Here is a 16,746-nt window from a genome sequence, read left to right as displayed (position 1 = left end):
GTTGGGGTTGAACCCAGGCCGTCTGGCCCCAGAACTGGGCCCTTACCATCTAATGACACTGCCCAGCCTCGGCCTCACCCCAGAGAGGGAGCCCTGTCTTTTTTTTTTTTTTTTTTTTTTTGTCCTTTTCGCCATTTCTTGGGCTACTCCTGCGGCATATGGAGTTTCCCAGGCTAGGGGTTGAATCAGAGCTGTAGCTGCCAGCCTACGCCAGAGCCACAGCAACTCGGGATCCCAGCCGCGTCTGCGACCTATGTCACAGCTCACGGCAACACCAGATCGTTAACCCACTGAGCAAGGACAGGGATCGAACCCGCAACCTCATGGTTTCTAGTCGGATTCGTTAACCACTGCGCCACGACGGGCACTCCAGAGGGAGCCCTGTCTTTAAAGCAGCTCCGGTGCGTTTTTCAGACAGCTTTGCCATGAAGGCCCTCCTTATATGAACTGACACTTGCTTCCTGAGGCTTCCACTGATGCTCACAAGATTTTCACTCTATTTTGAACTGAGGTTCACTGGAAGCTGTAAAGCTGGAACAAGGGTCCTGTGTGCTGTTCACCCTGTTTCCCTCATTGTCACTGTAGTTCCGCATCCGACACTTCCAACACCTAAGATCTGAGCCGGCCCGTCTGCCCAGCCTGGGGGAGGCAGCGGTGCACAGCCCGGGACCTGGCGGGGAGGCCCTGCCATCGCCCAGGAGTGAAGCCCGGCTGCCCTCGCTGTGACAGCCCGTCCCTCCCCGCACAGGTCAGGTGGGGGGGAGCCCCGTGGGGCTCCTCTGCCTCCCACCTCACCAGCACCTGGTGCCGGTCCTGGGAGAAGCTCCGTGTATGTGGGTGGGTGCCGGACAGGCAGAGGCTGGCCTTGCCTCCCGTGGCTTTTGATGGGAAGCCCCTCGCGGACCCCTCTGTGCTTGGTCCTGGAGACTAAGACCAGGACCGTAGAACCAAGTGCGCAGCCAGGGGCGGGCCTCCCCCACTCAGGCTCCCCGCTGAGCCCCCGGTTCAGGCCCCACCCTTCCTCCTCCTCAGCTTGGCCATTTGGCAGCTGAAGAACCGAGATTTAGAGAAATTAAGAAATTTGCCCAGGGCCCACGGCCAGGACCCAGCTGGTTGGGGACACATGGATTTGAACACAGGTCTGCACCTGCCTACCCCATGGCTCCCCGCGGTTCCTCCCTGGCCCTGCTCCCCAGCTCCTGCCCCCTCTCTTGCCCTCCCCAGGCTCCCGAATGCCCTCTCCCCCTCCCGCCCCCTAAGTCACCGCTTAGCGCCTCACTCCCCAGCTCCTTCCTCTCACCTGAAACCCACTCTTGCAGCTCAGACCCCAATGACCCCGGCTGCGCGCACTGCTCCTGTCTGCTGCCCAAGGCACGCTGCTCAGCTCTGCGCTGCTGGCAGCTGCTGTGACCAGTGACTACTGGTACCTCCTGGAGGTGGCGGACCCCGGCAACCGCCCGGCCATGGGCAGCTCTCCTCCCACTCGGGGCTCTGGCGCATCTGCGAAGGTATACCCGCTGTCTCTCCCCCGAGGCCCCCTCCACACCCCCTCCTCCTCGCTCCTCCCCCACCCGTCCGCCCTCCTGGGATCTTGGGCACCCCTTCCCCCACCCCCAGCTGTGCTGGTGACAGTCCATCTGGAGGAGGAAGAGACTCCACCTCAGGGTGGGAAGTGAAAGTGGAGAGGGCCCTGTGTGGCCCCGTAAGGACCCCAAGAGCCTTCCAGAAGCAGGGCCCTCGGCAGTCCCTTGGCCTCACCCGCCGGGGGCCTCTCTTGTGACAGAGGCGGTGGCACATCACTTGGTAGATGGCAGGTCACTGCTGGGTGACCTAGGATCTTGCCCCTCAGTCTGCAAGTCTGGATTTGTCAGATGGGGAGAAAATGGCATGTCTCAGGAAGCAGGACAGGACGGGGGTGGGCGGCCCAGCACCCAGGGGCCTTCAGCTGCTGTTCTTGTCTTGTCTGCAGGAGCCTTGGGGTGAGGTGGGAGCCAGTGGGGGGAGGCCCAGGTGTGGGGAGCTGGGGTGCGGCAAGGCCAGCCTTCCTCTTCCCAGTGACCAGGTGTGCTTTCCTCACTGCTGTCCAGGGCTCAGGTGCCTGGGGCTTCCTCACGCCCCCCAGCTTCTGGCCTCATGGTCCCTTCTCACCCTTCTGGGGCCAGCCTCAGGGGCTCCCCCCGTGCAGGAAAAGTGCTGGGCGGCAGGGGTGTGTAAACGAGTGTGCATGTGTATAGAAGCAAGGTCAGTGTGTGTGACAGGGACAGAGCTGCTGGCGAGGAAGGACGGGACAGTTTATTCAACCATCCCACAAGCACCCTAAGGCCCCAAGGCTCTCCTGACTTATGCCTGTGTGCACACGTGTGTGCAAGAGTCATGCCCCTTTCTTGTGCAAGCAAAGCCTGGCATCCAGGTGTGAGCAGGCCGGGGGAGGCCCGAGGGCAGCGTCTCTGCCGTGTTTAAAATTTTTCTTCAGGCATCCATGTCATTTGTACATTAAATAAACAAAACGAAAGCTCTTGAGTCCTCTAAACCCTCTCGGAGCCCCAACTCCGAGCTCAAAGAGAGACCGCCAGGGCCCTGAGGCCATCGTGGCCGCCTGTCAAGGCCTCAGCTCCCATGAGGGGCGAGAGCCTGCAGGCCACCCCTGCTCCAAGGAGCTGTCCCACCCACAGGCTTTGCGTTCTTTGTGCTTTTTCGGGCAGGACAGCTGCATCCCCTCACTGACCCCTTTGCCAGCGAGAGCCAGGATGCCGCCGCCTCCTCGGGGCAGCCCCTCCTCTGTGAGTCGCCCTCCCTATGTAGCCTCCCGGGAGGCCCAGGACCCCGCCCCCCCGGGACCCCAGGACTGCTTCCCGCTGGGCCCGCTTGCCAGGAGGGCATTTCCACAGGGATCAGAAACCTCCCCATGATCGACCGTGGCCCCCGTGCTCTGCCACTGGCTCATGACCACAGGCATCTGACCCCCAGCCTGTCCTGTCCCCCCGTGCCCCTTCTGGACTCTCCTTTATGTTTCTAAACAGGCCTACCTGCTGCCCCAGAAGAAGCTGGGAGGTTGGGGAGGGTAGTGGGTAGTCTCCCTCACCCTGGGCCTCCGGAACCCTGTGCCAGGATAAGGGAGTGTCAGGTGGTTACCATGGAGACGGCAGAGGGAATCAGATGGTCGAGCCCCTCCCCTGGCCAAGGCCAAGACAGTCCCCGTGTCCTATGAAGGTGGACCTCCAGGGCCAGGGCTCTGCAGTGCTCAGCTGGACCACCCTTGGGGGCAGATCTGGGTCCCTGCCACCCCCTGAGCCCCCTCTCCGGGCAGCATTGCACCAAGCCATCATGGTGGTCCTGCCCTCAGCCTCGTCCCCATCGTGTGCGGCTGGATCTGCGGCCTCCTTGGCTCCCTGGCCCAGCGTGTCCCTTTGCTGCTCTTCACTGGCTGCTACTTCTTGCTAGGGGGTGAGTCTGGGGGCTGCAGAGGGCCTGGGGAGTGGGCAGGGGCCTCTCCTGCTGCCCCATCCCCTGCATCCCTCCAGCTACACTGAGTCTGGGCCCACCTTGGGGATTGGGCTGCAGCAGGTGAGGGCACCTCGGGTGGCACTGGGGCCTTTGCCGGGGCAGGGATTCAGGCTGTGGGCGCAGAGCCGGGGACTGGGTCAAAGGAGTCCCAGGGCTGAGCTTCTAGGTGAGAGAGGCAAAAAGCTCCCAGGTGATCCCGGGCCCTGACTCCCACCTGTTCCCCGATCCTTCCAGACTGTCCTGCTGGGGGAGCAATGCAGGCAGGAGTTTGGCACGGGCACAGCAGGACCGGGCAGTAAGCCGGGGTGAGATAGAACCTCGGAATCCTTGCAGGGACCCCAAGCCAAGCCCAAACCATGGCCACTAACACTTCATCAGCTGCCATTCATCTGGCCATGGGCACTGGGCCAAGCCCTCCCTCAGGGACACGGTGTGGTAGGCACTCAGTGGTCACAGCTCCCAGCTGAGGTGTCAGAGGAGTCACCAAGGTCAGCGGGAGGCTGGTCCTGGGCTCCCCTTCACTGCCTTTTGGTGCCATCTGCCCCAGCCAGCCACCCTGTGTCCCAAGGCTGACTGTCATTGACCAGGGGCTGGAGGCCCTCCCATCCAGGGTCGGGCCTGAGCCAAGTCTGGCACCCTGGGCCAGCTCTACTGTCAGGGCTGTGGCACGGGGCTCCCTCCTGGGCAGGCCTGCTTCCTCCCCAGAGGCTGCTGGGCCCTTTGGGAGGTTCAGTCCAGAGGGAATAGACAGTCTGCCTGGTGCCAGTTGCCAGGGGACCAGCAGCTCGAGTGTTCGGTTTAGAGAGTGAAAGCAGGAGGCATCTAGGCGTTGGCTCTGGCCTGACCCCAGAGACTGTCTGTGTACAGAGTCCAGGATCCAACTAAGAGGACCTCGGGAGGCCACGGAGAGGAGTCATTGGGCGGGAGGATAACCAGGAAACTTATGATGACAGGAAACCTTGGCATATGCTCAGAACCAGGGCATTGGCCAATGGGCGGAGGAAAGGTCTGGAGGCAGCTGCTGGCGGCTGTCCCCCGACCCCCGGCCCCTGCCCCAGGGGAGGGCAGGCAGTGGGCCTGGCTCAAACACTCCACCTGCTCCCCTGCTCATGGGCCGGATAGGCTGCACCTCTGCTTTCTTTGGATGGCGAGTTCTTGGCAATGGGTCACGTGATGTGACTGTCAGGAGCCTGCTCAGGTGGCTTGAGTGGGGCCAGGGCCTGCAGATGCACCAGCCCTGGGGTCTCTGAGACAAGAATGTCACCAAGGGGACCTGTGAGAGGCCAGATCACCCACCCCCACCTCCATCAGCACTGCAAGAAGAGGGAGGGGCACAGAGGGGGCCGGGACGACGCGGGCTGGGCCCTGAGCAGGGGCACAGGGACCACCGGGCCTGGGGAAGGAGTTCTGCTGCCTCCGCCCAGTGGGGAGGTGGCGGAGACACCCCCAGGAAGTCAGGCTCAGAGGGCCTGGCAAGGGCCGGGCCTGGGTTCTCCAGTGTCCAGGGAGAGTTGGGGGCCCAGCTTGAGAGCGCACTCTGCACCCCCTGCTCTGGCCTGGCCTGGCCAGGTGGAGGCAGCTGGTGGAGCTGAGACAGACCCAGCTGGACGCGAGCTCCTGGAGGAAGCCTGGGAAGTGTGTCCAGCCCCGCCGCTGGCCGCTGACCCCGGTCAGTCCCAGAGCCCGGCAGTCGATTCAGCTTCACCTCCTCCCCAGATTAAATCCATAACGTCTGTGGTGGCTCTGCCCAGCCCTAGGCTGCTGGCTGCGGGTCCTCCTTCCCATCTTTGGTCGCCGGAGGAATCCCCGAGGAGGACCTGGGGAGAGGCAGGCAGCATGGGAGCCCAGGGCTCCACCCCTTCTCTGGGTCCCAGTGAGATCCAGACCTGGAACTGAAGGTCAGCTCCAGTCAGCCTCTTGCCCTTGGCCAGGCAGTGTCCAGAGGGAGCACCGTGCGCCCTGGAGCTGCCTGCAGGGGCCTCAGGCCCCACCCTACAGTCCCTACAGCTGGCACCAAGGGCCGGCCTTGCTGTCAGTCTGCAGCTGTGGGACGGGGGTCACTCTCTGGGCTGGTCCCTCTGAGCCCAGGTGGACAGGAAAATGTCCCAGTGCCCAGCTCCTCACTTGCCCCTGAGCCTCCAGGGTCACAGGCCAGTCTTCTTCCTCTGCACAGGGACGCAGGGTCAGAGCGGGACAGGTGGCCTTGCCTGGGGAGGACAGGGGTTATGGGAGCGGATGGAAGGGCTTGAAACTCAGACCTGGAGAGGGGCCGGGCCATGGCTCTGGAAAGAGGGACACTGAGCTAGGGCCTGGAAGTGGGGAGCCCAGTGAGGCGGGGAGAGGGAGCTGCGAGGAAGGGGGGCCGGAATGCAGGTCAGGGACTGGCTCAGGGCGCTTGGTCAGAGCTCCAGATCTCCGCCACCCTTCAAGGCTGCCAGTGGAGGGCACTGGCTGTGTGTGTGTGTGTGTGTGTGTACGTACGTGTGCTAGGAGAGTGCTGTGTATATGGGGGCAGTTATATGAATGGAGACCAGGGTGTTGGGGTCTCGGTGGTGCTGTTTGCAAGGGGTTTGGTGGGGTGAGGTCCTGAGGTTTGAGGCTTCCATTCCCCCCAGAGGCCAGTGGGCAGGGGCTCCCAAGGCCGCCTCTGCACAGCCCCTTGGCCAGGGGCCCAGGTAGGGCAGGCGCCCTCACTGGGCAGACACACTGAGTGGTCACTCTGCATGCCCTCCTCCAGGCGCCCTGACCCTGGCGGGCTCAGCATCTACATCAGCTACTCGCAGCTGGCCTTCGCCCAGACCGCCTGCCAGTATGGCCCCTGGCACGTGCAGGACGTCCGCAGCAGCTTCAGCTGGTCTGTGGCCCTGGCCTGGGGCTCCTGTGCCTCAGAGGCACTCAGTGGCGCCCTCCTGCTCACAGTGGCCCGAGCCCTCAACCTGAGCCAGCGGCCGGGTGCCCCCCATTCTGTGGTCATCCAGGTCTCAGGCAGGAGGGTAGGGGGAGAGGGCCTCTGTTTCCCTTTTTGCATCTCCTGGGATTGGGTGGCTGGAGCCTGGCCCTGTGGAGGCCCCAGGAAGGAGGCTGAGGGCACCCCCACCCCACCCCCTGCCCTTCTGGAGGCCTGGCTGGGAGGGGGGCCCTGGGCTGAGCAGAGGGTGGGGGCAGAGCTGGAAATCCAGGTTCCTCTTGCTTCGCAAAGCCAGGTGTTTGGGGGGCTCCCCTGCCCCGTGTGCTTTTAGGGACTAAGCAGTTTAGCCTCCCCTTAGAGGTGAGAATGGTGAGTCTGGGGAGAGGAAGCTGAGATGGTTAGTGGGGTGCCGCAGAACCCTGGGTGGTCCTGGGGCACTGCCCCTTGAGGGTGTGGCCTGTGCCTGCCCTTTCCCCTCAGTCCTGGTGGCCACAGCTGCCCTATTCCTCGGGACCAGAGCCAGGCGGAGAAGCCACCCCCGTCCTGGGAAGGGAAGTGGGTTTCTGCCCACACCCCTGCGCTAGGTGCCTCCTGCTCCTCGGATCTGCCCGTCCAGTCTCCCATCACCCTTCACAGTTGGTACCATTCACCCATTTTACAGAAGGGAGACGGAGGCCCAGACCACACGGAGCAGACGGCAGAGCCAGCAGCCTCGCGGGCCTGGGTTCTGTCCCCTCGCCCCCAGGACAAGCGATGGTGGGGAGGAAGCTGCGGACTGGGCAGCCCCTCGGATCCGCAGGTGCAGGGGGGCTGAGTGCCCCACCCCCGCTTGTCTTCAGGCCTCTGTCCTCATCCTGGGGCTGCCACTGCTCCCTCCGAGGGGCCCGCGCTCCAGGACCCCGTCCTCATCTGTGATCACCAGGGCCATGTGGGCACCTGAACAAGCTGGTGTGCGGGGGCCATGCCGGGGTGGAGAGCCAGGGGCTTCTCGGCTGGGGGCACAGGGGCTGCCTTCGGTGGCAGAGGCAGACCCAGGCCCAGCGCTGCTCTGGGGCCAGGCAGGCAGGAAGGTGGGTGCCAGCCCTCGCCTGGGCTTCGTGGTCTCTGAAGGCGGAGGCTGCGTCCTCGCGGGGCAGTCGGCTTCATCTCAGACTCAGGGTCCTCCTGAGCCGGGGGTGTGTGGGTGCCCTGCGGCTTCCCTTGCCTGCCCCCCCCCAACTCCCCCATCTCCCTTTATGGCCTCGGAGGTTTGAGGAAGCTCGGGCCATCGGGGCTGGCACCATTGTGGAACCCCACGAGGGACAAAGAGCAGGGGGGTTAAGTGGGGCTCCCTTCCTACGGGTGTTTTAGCACATTTAGCCTTGTGCCAGTTTGTCCTTCAACAAATCAGCTTATTCTGTGCGCAGTTAAACCTTTTCTCAACAAATTTTGGAATAGATAATACATGCCCATGGCTAACAGTGTAGCAGAAACTTTGTTACCAGTTCTGTGTGTCCGTCCATCCAGAGCCAGCCTGCGTGTGGTCTGTGTGTCTGTGGCAGACGCTATAAGCTCCCCCTTACTTCTGGTCAGCACAGGCGGGGCGGGCTCCCGGGGCCTCACATTGGATCCAGGGTTTGGCCTTGTCGGCAGGTCCTTGGCTTGGGGGGCTGTTAGCTGACGCCTCCCTCCTCTCACACAGCAGCTTCTCCGGTGGGTTTGCCAAGGGTCGGGGGTGAGAGCTTAACCCTGGGCCTCGCTGACTGCAGACAGGCTTGGGCTCCAGGCACAGGACACTGGAACAGACACATATGGGTGGCTCTGGGACCGCAGAGCTCCCTGAAGGATGGGCGTGTGTGTGTGTGAGGGGTGCTTGCCTCTTACCGCCTCCTAGAACAGACCCATCCGTGATGCAGCAGCCCAGGTGAGCCTCGGACCCTGGTTGGGCCAGTGTCCACTGTGGGTCTTTCACCGTCCCCTCTATCCGCAACCCGGGGCTTGACTGCGACTTCCTGAGACACTCATGAGCCCCCAGAACTGCTCAGCCAAGCCTCTCCCTAATCCAGGACCACAGGAACTCTGAGAAATAATTAAGGGTCATGCTCTTTGGGGGCATTTTGCCCCAGAGCCCTGGACGACCAGTTCAGTACGTATTTGTGGGGCAGGGCAGGCGGGGTTAGAGTTGCTGACGTTCCTTTGGTCCTCTGTGTTCTTAGCACCTCCTCCAGCACAGGAGGGTGGTTCTGGGGCTTTGGGGGCCCCTAGATGCTGCACGTCCCAGAGTGTAGGTAGGTCTAGATTCTTCTGAGGGAGGAGGGTCTCAGCCTCGGGCCTCCTTTGCTCACACTTGCCTCTGTCCCTAATGTCCCCCACGCTGAGGTCTCCTGTACCGGTGCCTCTGCGGCCCAGCCCCTCCCCTGAGCTCCGTGCCTCTGCTTTGGCCCCTTCCTAACTCCTGGTGTTGGGGTTAAGACTGAACCCCCTTAAACTGAAGCCATCCCTCGACCCTCACAAAGCTAGTCCTCCTCCCACGGTTCCTGTTCAGAGTTTTCTAAAGCACTGACATGATAGCCTGTCTCCCCCTATTTAAAAAAACTCAGGAGGAGTTCCCGTCGTGGCGCAGTGCTTAACGAATCCGACTAGGAACCATGAGGTTGTGGGTTCGGTCCCTGGCCTTGCTCAGTGGGTTAAGGATCCGGCATTGCCGTGAGCTGTGCTGTAGGTTGCAGACTCGGCTCGGATCCCACGTTGCTGTAGCTCTGGCGTAGGCGGGTGGCTACAGCTCTGATTCGACCCCTAGCCTGGGAACCTCCATATGCTGCAGGAAGTGGCCCTAGAAATGGCAAAAAGACAAAAGGAAAAAAATAAAAATAAAAAAACTCACAAACATTCACAGATTCGTATACATACATAGGTCACCATCCAGAAAGAAATATACGCAAAAATATTAACAGTGGTTATTCTTGGGTGACTTTTTTTTTTTCTTTCTGTCTTTTTGCCATTTCTTGGGCCACTCCCCAAGGCATATGGAGGTTCCCAGGCTAGGGGTCGAATCGGAGCTGTAGCCACCGGCCTACGCCAGAGTCACAGCAACGCGGGATCCGAGCAGCGTCTGCAACCTATGCCACAGCTCACGGCAACGCCGGATCCTTAACCCACAGAGCGAGGCCAGGGATCGAACCCGCAACCTCACGGTTCCTAGTCGGATTTGTTAACCACGGAGCCACGACGGGAACTCCTCTTGGGTGATTTTTAAAAGTTATGTTTCGCCCAGGCCTTGTAGTTTCTAGTTGACCTTAGCCAGAGGGCGGAGTTGGCCTAGACGGCCCTGGAGTTGGCGGAAGGAGATCCAGTCCCAAATCGTCTGCAGTAAAGACCCTATTTTTTTTTTTTTTTTGTCTTTTTGTCTTTTGTCTTTTTTGTTGTTGTTGTTGTTGTTGTTGCTATTTCTTGGGCCGCTCCCACGGCATATGGAGGTTCCCCGGCTAGGGGTTGAATCGGAGCTGTAGCCACCGGCCTACGCCAGAGCCACAGCAACGCAGGATCCGAGCCGCGTCTGCAACCTACCCCACAGCTCACGGCAACGCCGGATCGTTAACCCACTGAGCAAGGGCAGGGACTGAACCCGCAACCTCATGGTTCCTAGTCGGATTCGTTAACCACTGCGCCACGACGGGAACTCCAAGACCCTATTTTATTATTATTAATTTTTTGGTGCACCTGCAGCCTGGGCCAGGGACTGAACCCACACCACAGCAGTGACCCAGGAGGCTGCCGTGACAATGCCAGATCCTTAACCTGCTGAGCCACAGAGGACCTCCAAGGCCATATTATTTCGTAAGCAAAATGTTTTATTGTTGAAAAAGTACACATTAGATGACAGCCAGATAAAGCCCCAGCCCCCTACTCCCCCACTCCCGCGCCAGTGACCCCTTCTGATGTCCTCTCACGCTTCCTCTTGCAGGTCCCCAAGCATGGGATGCTCTCGTGAGCCTCCCCGATGGTGGGAGGGGCTGGCCTGGGGCCCCAGCTGTCCCTGCCTGCTAGGGCCTCCTGGGGTTTGCTGAATGAACCATGTCATGGGAAGTGAAGGGTTCCAGGGGGACCAGCCGGGGTAACGGGGGTATCATTTTACTGCCTCTCCTCCTGCCCGCCCGCTGGGGACACCTCCACTTCCTGCCTCCCTCCCGGCCAGGGCACAGGGTCCATCATCCCGTCCTCAGCGCCCTCAGCACGAATGCCCACTTTCCCAGTGCCAGCTCGGTGTCCTGCGTGGAGACATCACGGTGCCACACGGCGCGCACGGACTGCTCTGTCCAAGGGAACAGCAGCACGCGCACTGCACGGCCGGTCTGGGCCACCTCGTCAGCGCTCACGGCCTGCAGGCGCTGGCACAGCTCCTCGGGCGGCAGCCCGTCCACTCTCACCATCACCACGTTCGTCTCCACGGCGCTGAGATCCACGGAGCACACAGGGGACGCCAGCTCCTGGAGCCCTGGGCCCAGGTCCCGTGGTAAGTGGAGCCCGACCCCAGGACCCCCCCACCCCAGCCTTGTCACCCCAGGGAAGGCAGAGGGCAGCCCAGCCATAGCAGAGAAACAAAGACATGGCCAGACTTGGCTCTGCTGCTTTTTAGCTGTGTGACCGTGGCCAAATCCGTTAACCTCCTGGGGCCTGGGTTTCCTCATCTGTAAAGTGGGGACATCCCGGGGTGGTTGTGAGGACTCAGCGGATGTAAAGACCCCAGTTACAGGCTACAGTCTGCCAGACCCTGCAGAGAACTGCTGACCCCACCGGGCGCTCCCGGTCCAGGCCCTGCGCGGGATGGCGTAGCGGCTAAGCTTTACCTTCTCCAGCTGGAAGGATGCACACATGCTGGGAACTGGGGATCAAGATGTACCCCCGGGACCAAAGGGAAGTGGGGGGGGGTCCAGGCACCTTTGGCGAATTTCTGGGCGTTCTGGTGGTCCCTCAGCAGCACCTCCTCGGCGTCAGCCAGTCCCACCAGGGCAGCTGCAGCCAGCACCCCTGCCTGGCGCATCCCCCCGCCCAGGGCTTTCCGGAGGCGCCAGGCTTCTTCAATGAAGTGCTTGGGTCCCCCGACCAGGGCTCCCACTGGTGCACCAAGACCCTGGGGATGCGCGGAGAGTGGTCACCTGCCGGGAGGGGCAGAGGGGACCGGGAGGGGCAGAGGGGACCGGGAGGGGCAGACACTGAGGGCTCATCAGGGGAGGGGTTGGAGGGAACCAGGGCCAACAGCTGCCAGCACAGGAGCTCAGGGACCCAACTCAGCCTCCAGCTGCAGGCACGCACAGCCTCCTGTGTCGGGGGCAGCCCAGCACCTTCCCTACCTTGGAGAAGCAGAGAGACACAGAGTCACAGTGCTGCGCGATGCAGGCGGGGGGCACGCGCAGAGCCACTGCGGCGTTCATCAACCGGGCCCCGTCCAGGTGGACCCGGACCCCGTGGGTCCGGGCCAGCAAGTGCACCTGGGGGCAAGGCGCAGACAGCGGTTAGAGGGGCCAGGCTGGGGGAGGACTGGAGGGAGGGTGGGTCTGCGGAAGGTCACTAGAGGCCACTGGGCTTGGCTCCTTGAGGAAGCACAAGGGGTCTGAGTCAGGAGGGTGCTTGGCCGTCTGGAACCTGAGCAGGCTCTCTGGGCCTTGGCCTGATGCTGTCCTCTGTGTCGGGGTCAAGGGTAAGGGGTTTCCTCCTGTTTACAGTGCGCTCACTGTGGGCCACAGGCTCACCGTGGTCCAGGCCACAAAAGCACCATCCCATCCCAGCTGCCTCACAGCCCCGCCAGGGGGATGCCTTTGCTCCCATTTCCCAAGCGAGGACTCAGTGGAGTGTTAGCGCTTGAGTTCTCGGGCGAGTGGCAGAGCTCAGCCCTCACACCCTTGGAAAGACCAGACCAAGCTGGTGCTGCCTGGGGACTCACCCCCTTGGGGTGGGGGTGGGGGCTCTGCTCTTTGGAGGAAAGTTCGGGCCCTGGGGACTCTAAACTGGGGCAGCCATTCCCTTCGCATCTGTAGCCCCCAAGCACACCCACGCCTCCCACAGCAGCTCTGGCCTCTGACGGGCACCCAGGTGTGTGTCAGAGGGGACCAAAGCCCAGGAGAGGGGCCCAGAGGAAAGGGAGCCAGCAGCTGGGGGGAGAGGGCCTACCTGACGTAGGTATTCGATGGGGAGGACCCGGCCCCCCGAGCTGCTGTGGGTGTTCTCCAGGCAAATGAGCTCACAGACTGGGTGGTAGGGGCTCCCCAGGCCCCGTGTGATCAGCCTCTCCAGCTCTGCCAGGTCCAGGGTGCCATGGGGCAGGTCTGGGAGAGGATGGGAATGCACCCCCGCAATCTGCAGAGGTAGGGGGCAGAGCGTAAGGTCCAGTGGGTCCAGCAGCACCCCTACCCCTGTCCTGTCTGCTTCTCCCAGCGCTGGGCGGTGGGGCCTCCCCCTGTGCTGTGGGCCTGGCACAGACATCCCAGCTAAGGACGCTGCTCTCTCTGCCCTGAGCGTCAAGTGCTCTGGGTGCCCACTAGGGGGCAGCAGAGTATCGCATACGGCCAGCAAGCGGGCGTCAAGCCTGCCCCCGCGTGGTCAATCTGGGAACAGCTCTCCTTCCTGTCTCCTCTTGGAGAGGCTGCCTTCCCAGCCACTTCTCCCCTCTGCAGGTCCCAGCTCGGCGCCTGGGAAGCAGGTTCCCTCCGCAAGTGCTGAGCATCCTGTGCTGGTCCCAGGTAAGGGCTGTCAGGTCCTTACCTGAGCCACCCCGCCCTGCTCATAGACGTGGACGTGGCATTCCTGCCCGAGGAGGAGCTGGGAGCCCCGGCGCCGGCAGTGACACATCACTAAGGTAGATGGGGTAGGGGGGCATGTTGGCACCAAGTCACATGGGGCCCATCTCCCCTGACCCAGCTCAGCGGGGCTGACCCCCAGGGCTTTATGCCAGTTAGGAAACAGTGGGCCGTCAAGACAGCTTCCTGCCATGTGCTGGAAAACCATCCCACTAAGCCCCCAAGTCTGTGGATCATTGGGCCCTGCACATCCTGTGCCCCTATGCCCTTAGGGGACAATGAGCCCAGGCCACGGGCATCAGCCAGGCCCTAGCAGGAAACAGAGGACACACGCACACTGGGAAACCAGTGTTTGATGAAGGGACAATTTGATAAAGGTGTGGCAGCATGCAAAGTCACAAGGTTCAGTGCAGGACCCCCAGGCAGGAAGGGTTGAGAGGAGGGTGTGTCTACAGGTTCCCAAGGGCTCAGGCTCCACTGGTGTCATGGTCCCCAGCACAAAAGGGACAAGCGTGGAGGCAGGGCCTGGAGGGTGATTGGAAGTCGCCCCATGCTCACCAGAGATGAGGTTGGCCATGGTGTTTGTGGGCACAAACAGGGTCCGCTCCACCCCGAGCAGCTCCGCAGCCGTGGCCTGCAGCTCTGGGGGGGGGGGATGGGGGCGGGAGCCCATCAAAAACGGCCCTTCTCCGGACTCTCTCCTTGCCGACCCCATGAGCCCCTTGTCCGGATGAGGGCGCCCTGCCCAAGGCTGCGGTGAGTGGCCGAGCAAGACGCCAGCTCCGGTCGGCCAGCTGCAGTCTGTGGTCTTGGTGACCTCACAGGGTCCAGGGGCCCCTCAGTCAACCCTCTGCGCCCTGCCTCTTTCTGGGCCAGCTTCTCCCCCCACATTGAAACTCTGTGGTTTGAACCCCCGTCCCACCCAGACCTCACACCTGTCTCACTTCCTTTCCCATCAGTCCCTTGCAGGTGGGGCCCTGCGGTTTCCTTGCTGACTTCCTCTCCCAGAACAGAGGACAGGAGCCCTCAGAAGGGGAGACTCTGGGGGACTTGAGGGGGGCTGGAAGGGGTGGGGCTTCCTGCTCCTGCTTTAAAGCGCACTGTGGCTCCCCTCTGCCTGCGGCATCAAGTCCGAACCATGACATTCAAAGCTGGTGGGATCTGGCCTCTGCCTCCCCCTCCTGGCACAGCGGTGGCCCCCCCTCCCCCCCTGCTCCAGCCACACGCCCTGTCCAGATCCTGAGCCTACTCCTCAGCACTGTGCCTCTCGTTCCCCAGCATTCCCTTCCCTGCGCGGGGCCGGGGTTCGGGGTGGAGCACGTCACTCTTCTTTTAAGCGGTTCCTTCACAGAGTCGCCCTTTCCTGTAAGTCCTGTGCCTCCCTCACCCACCCCCAGTCCCCAAGACACGCTCTGCGGACGCCTGCTCACCCCAGCACCTCCTTCATCCCAGGGGGGTAACTGTCTATGCAGCAGGCTGCCTGCTGAGCAGTGGACCCAGCATCTTTGAGGCTCCAGGCGACAGTGGGTGTCTGCTGGATGCATGATCAGCGCCATCACCACCGGACCCATAGCCATTCCCTCAGGGCTCAGGTGGTGACCCTGTGGCTTGGCCCTGGCACGGCTACCGTTGTATGCAGCCCAGCCATAGCATTGGCTCACCCTGGCAGCAATTCTCAACCCAGGGTGGGGGCACCGGTCACCTTGAAAACACTGGTGGGGTTTTTAGAACCCACTCCTCGGGAGGTGCAGCCTGTGGAGAACCCCTTTTCTAGACAGATTTTCTGTTTGTTTTCATGTGGGCAAGTGGTGGGTTCTAGAGTGAGACGATCTGGCTTCACATCCTGCTTTGCCATTTTCTAGGTATGGGACCTCGAGCCCTTGGCTTGGCTTCTCAGAGCCCTCCTCTGCAAGATGAGCTAACATCCAGCTCATGGGCAGTGGGGCCCCACCGGGTCGTGAGCCCACGAGTCACCGGCCGTCCTCTTAAGTTGCAGATTCTGGCTCAGCAGGTCCGCTGTGGGACCCGAGAATCTGTATTTCTAGCAGGCTCTCGAGTGACAGGTCAGACTGAGTTGCAAAGGTGCCAAGCGCAATGCCCAGCCAGCAGCCGGGCCGCCACCCCTGGGTCCCAGGCCACCTCTCCTGCCAGCACCTCGGACAGCGCGCTGGGGTCGCCGCGAGGACCCCGGCCTGCACGCCGGGCTCACCGCGCACGGTGGGGTCCTCGCCATAGTCGTCGTCCCCCACGACGGCCTCTGCCATGGCGCGCCTCATGGCCGGCCCGGGCTGGGTAACCGTGTCGCTGCGCAGGTCCACCACGTGCGTCGGGACCCCGGCCAGGCTCCCAGACCCCCGCGCCCAGAGGGCCCAGTGCCGCCGGGCCGCGGCCCGGGACAGGCTGGAGAGCATGGCGGGGGCCGCGCCGCGCCCCCTGCCCCGACTCTTCCCGGCGGGAGCGGCCCGGAGCGGCGGGAGCGGCGGGGCAGGGCTTCCCGGACTTCGGCCGCGGCTGACCAGGGCCGGGGTGGGGATGGGGCTCGGCGTGCAGGGAGTTGTAGTTCGGCCGTCAGGGCCCCGCGGCATGCTGGGAGTTGTAGTTCAGCCGTCGTCGCGGCGGGCTGCGAGCGGGCGCGGAATGCGGGAGAGGAAGGGTTCACCCCGCTTACCCAGGAGGAGACGGAGACCAGGCAAGTGGTTACAGAGCAGACGCTCGTGTGCCTCTTCCCGTCGGCCCGCAGCGTCCCGGGCACTTTGTAAGTGTGGGCATAGGTAAGCCTCCCAGCAGCCCTTCGAGGGCAAGTACTGTTACCACCTCGTTTTGCACGGGGGGAAACTGAGACGCACAGAGCCAGTGAAGGCCCTAAGGTCGCTTGACCAGGAGAGTCCAGCTCTGAAGCACTGTGTTACCTTTGCTCACAAGAGTAGCTTCCCTTAGGAGTTTCTGTCCTGGCTCAGCAGGTTAAGACCCTGACTAGTATCCACGAGGATGCAGGTTGGATCCCTGGTGTTGCCACATAGATCGCAGACACAGCTGCGGGCAGTTACAGCTCTGATTTGACCCCTAGCCCGTGAACTTACATACGCGGCAGGTGCAGCCCTGAAAAGGAAAAAAAACAAAAAAAAAAAGGCAGCTTCCCATCATCTGCTTTTTTCAGTTGATGACCGACTGGTGATCAGGCTTTGTCTGGGTGCCAGCAGAGGGATGCAAAGATGGTGCAGCACATGGAGGTGTAATTAGAGGGGTGCACGGAGAGCCCCCTCCTCCACACCCCCGGCCCTGGAGGGGTGGACTGCCGAGGGCCCCTGCAGGGTAGCAGTCACGCCCGACTGACTTAATTGCCTACTTACCAGGGTGTGGCTTTGACAAGCCAGTTGACCTCTCTGTGCCTCAGTCTCCTTACATGCAAAAGGAGCTGTTTTGAGGATTTGGTGGCAAGGTGCTTTGTGCTGAGCGTGGTGCCTGCCTGGTAGTAAGTGCTCCGTATGAATGTTTGCCCTCTTACTGCTGCTGCTTTATCATGGTTTCTGGTCACATCCCGGGGTCCCCAGGCTTGGTGCT

General features: G+C 62.2%; 2 protein-coding genes across 5 annotated transcripts; one reads left to right on the top strand and one right to left on the bottom strand.

Moving 5' to 3' along the window:
• Positions 1-1,334: 1,334 nt before the first annotated feature.
• Positions 1,335-6,874, top strand: TMEM235 (transmembrane protein 235; the record flags this gene model as incomplete). The annotated part of the gene is given in 7 exon segments (XM_084983162.1): positions 1,335-1,461; positions 1,464-1,519; positions 2,708-2,780; positions 3,308-3,337; positions 3,340-3,444; positions 6,242-6,259; positions 6,262-6,874. Coding segments are annotated over 7 exon segments (891 nt in total), but the record flags the coding sequence as incomplete, so codon positions are not given.
• Positions 6,875-10,224: 3,350 nt separating this feature from the next.
• On the bottom strand, positions 10,225-15,704 carry THA1 (threonine aldolase 1). Of its 4 annotated transcripts, none has more exons than XM_021066526.2 (7): positions 15,395-15,704; positions 13,744-13,827; positions 13,151-13,239; positions 12,560-12,745; positions 11,743-11,880; positions 11,330-11,522; positions 10,225-10,886 (listed from the first exon to the last, which is right to left on the bottom strand). In XM_021066526.2, exons 1-7 carry the CDS (start codon positions 15,594-15,596, stop codon positions 10,600-10,602), a joined length of 1,179 nt encoding a protein of 392 aa, XP_020922185.2. In that variant the 5' UTR covers positions 15,597-15,704; the 3' UTR covers positions 10,225-10,599. The 4 variants fall into 4 exon arrangements, with proteins under 4 accessions (XP_020922185.2, XP_084839546.1, XP_084839547.1 ...); XM_084983420.1 differs by lacking the exon at positions 15,395-15,704 and adding an exon at positions 14,616-14,731; XM_084983421.1 differs by lacking the exon at positions 13,151-13,239 and having other exon boundaries at positions 15,395-15,558.
• Positions 15,705-16,746: the final 1,042 nt, after the last annotated feature.

The sequence above is a fragment of the Sus scrofa genome, chromosome 12 (genome assembly GCF_054392235.1).
Source record: "Sus scrofa isolate SSC_HxYL_T2T_F1_AM1 chromosome 12, Sscrofa_HxYL_maternal_Yorkshire_Landrace_v2.0, whole genome shotgun sequence".
NCBI lineage: Eukaryota > Metazoa > Chordata > Mammalia > Artiodactyla > Suidae > Sus > Sus scrofa.
Note: the sequence above shows the minus strand (reverse complement) of the source record. Positions and strands in the feature narration are given on the sequence as shown.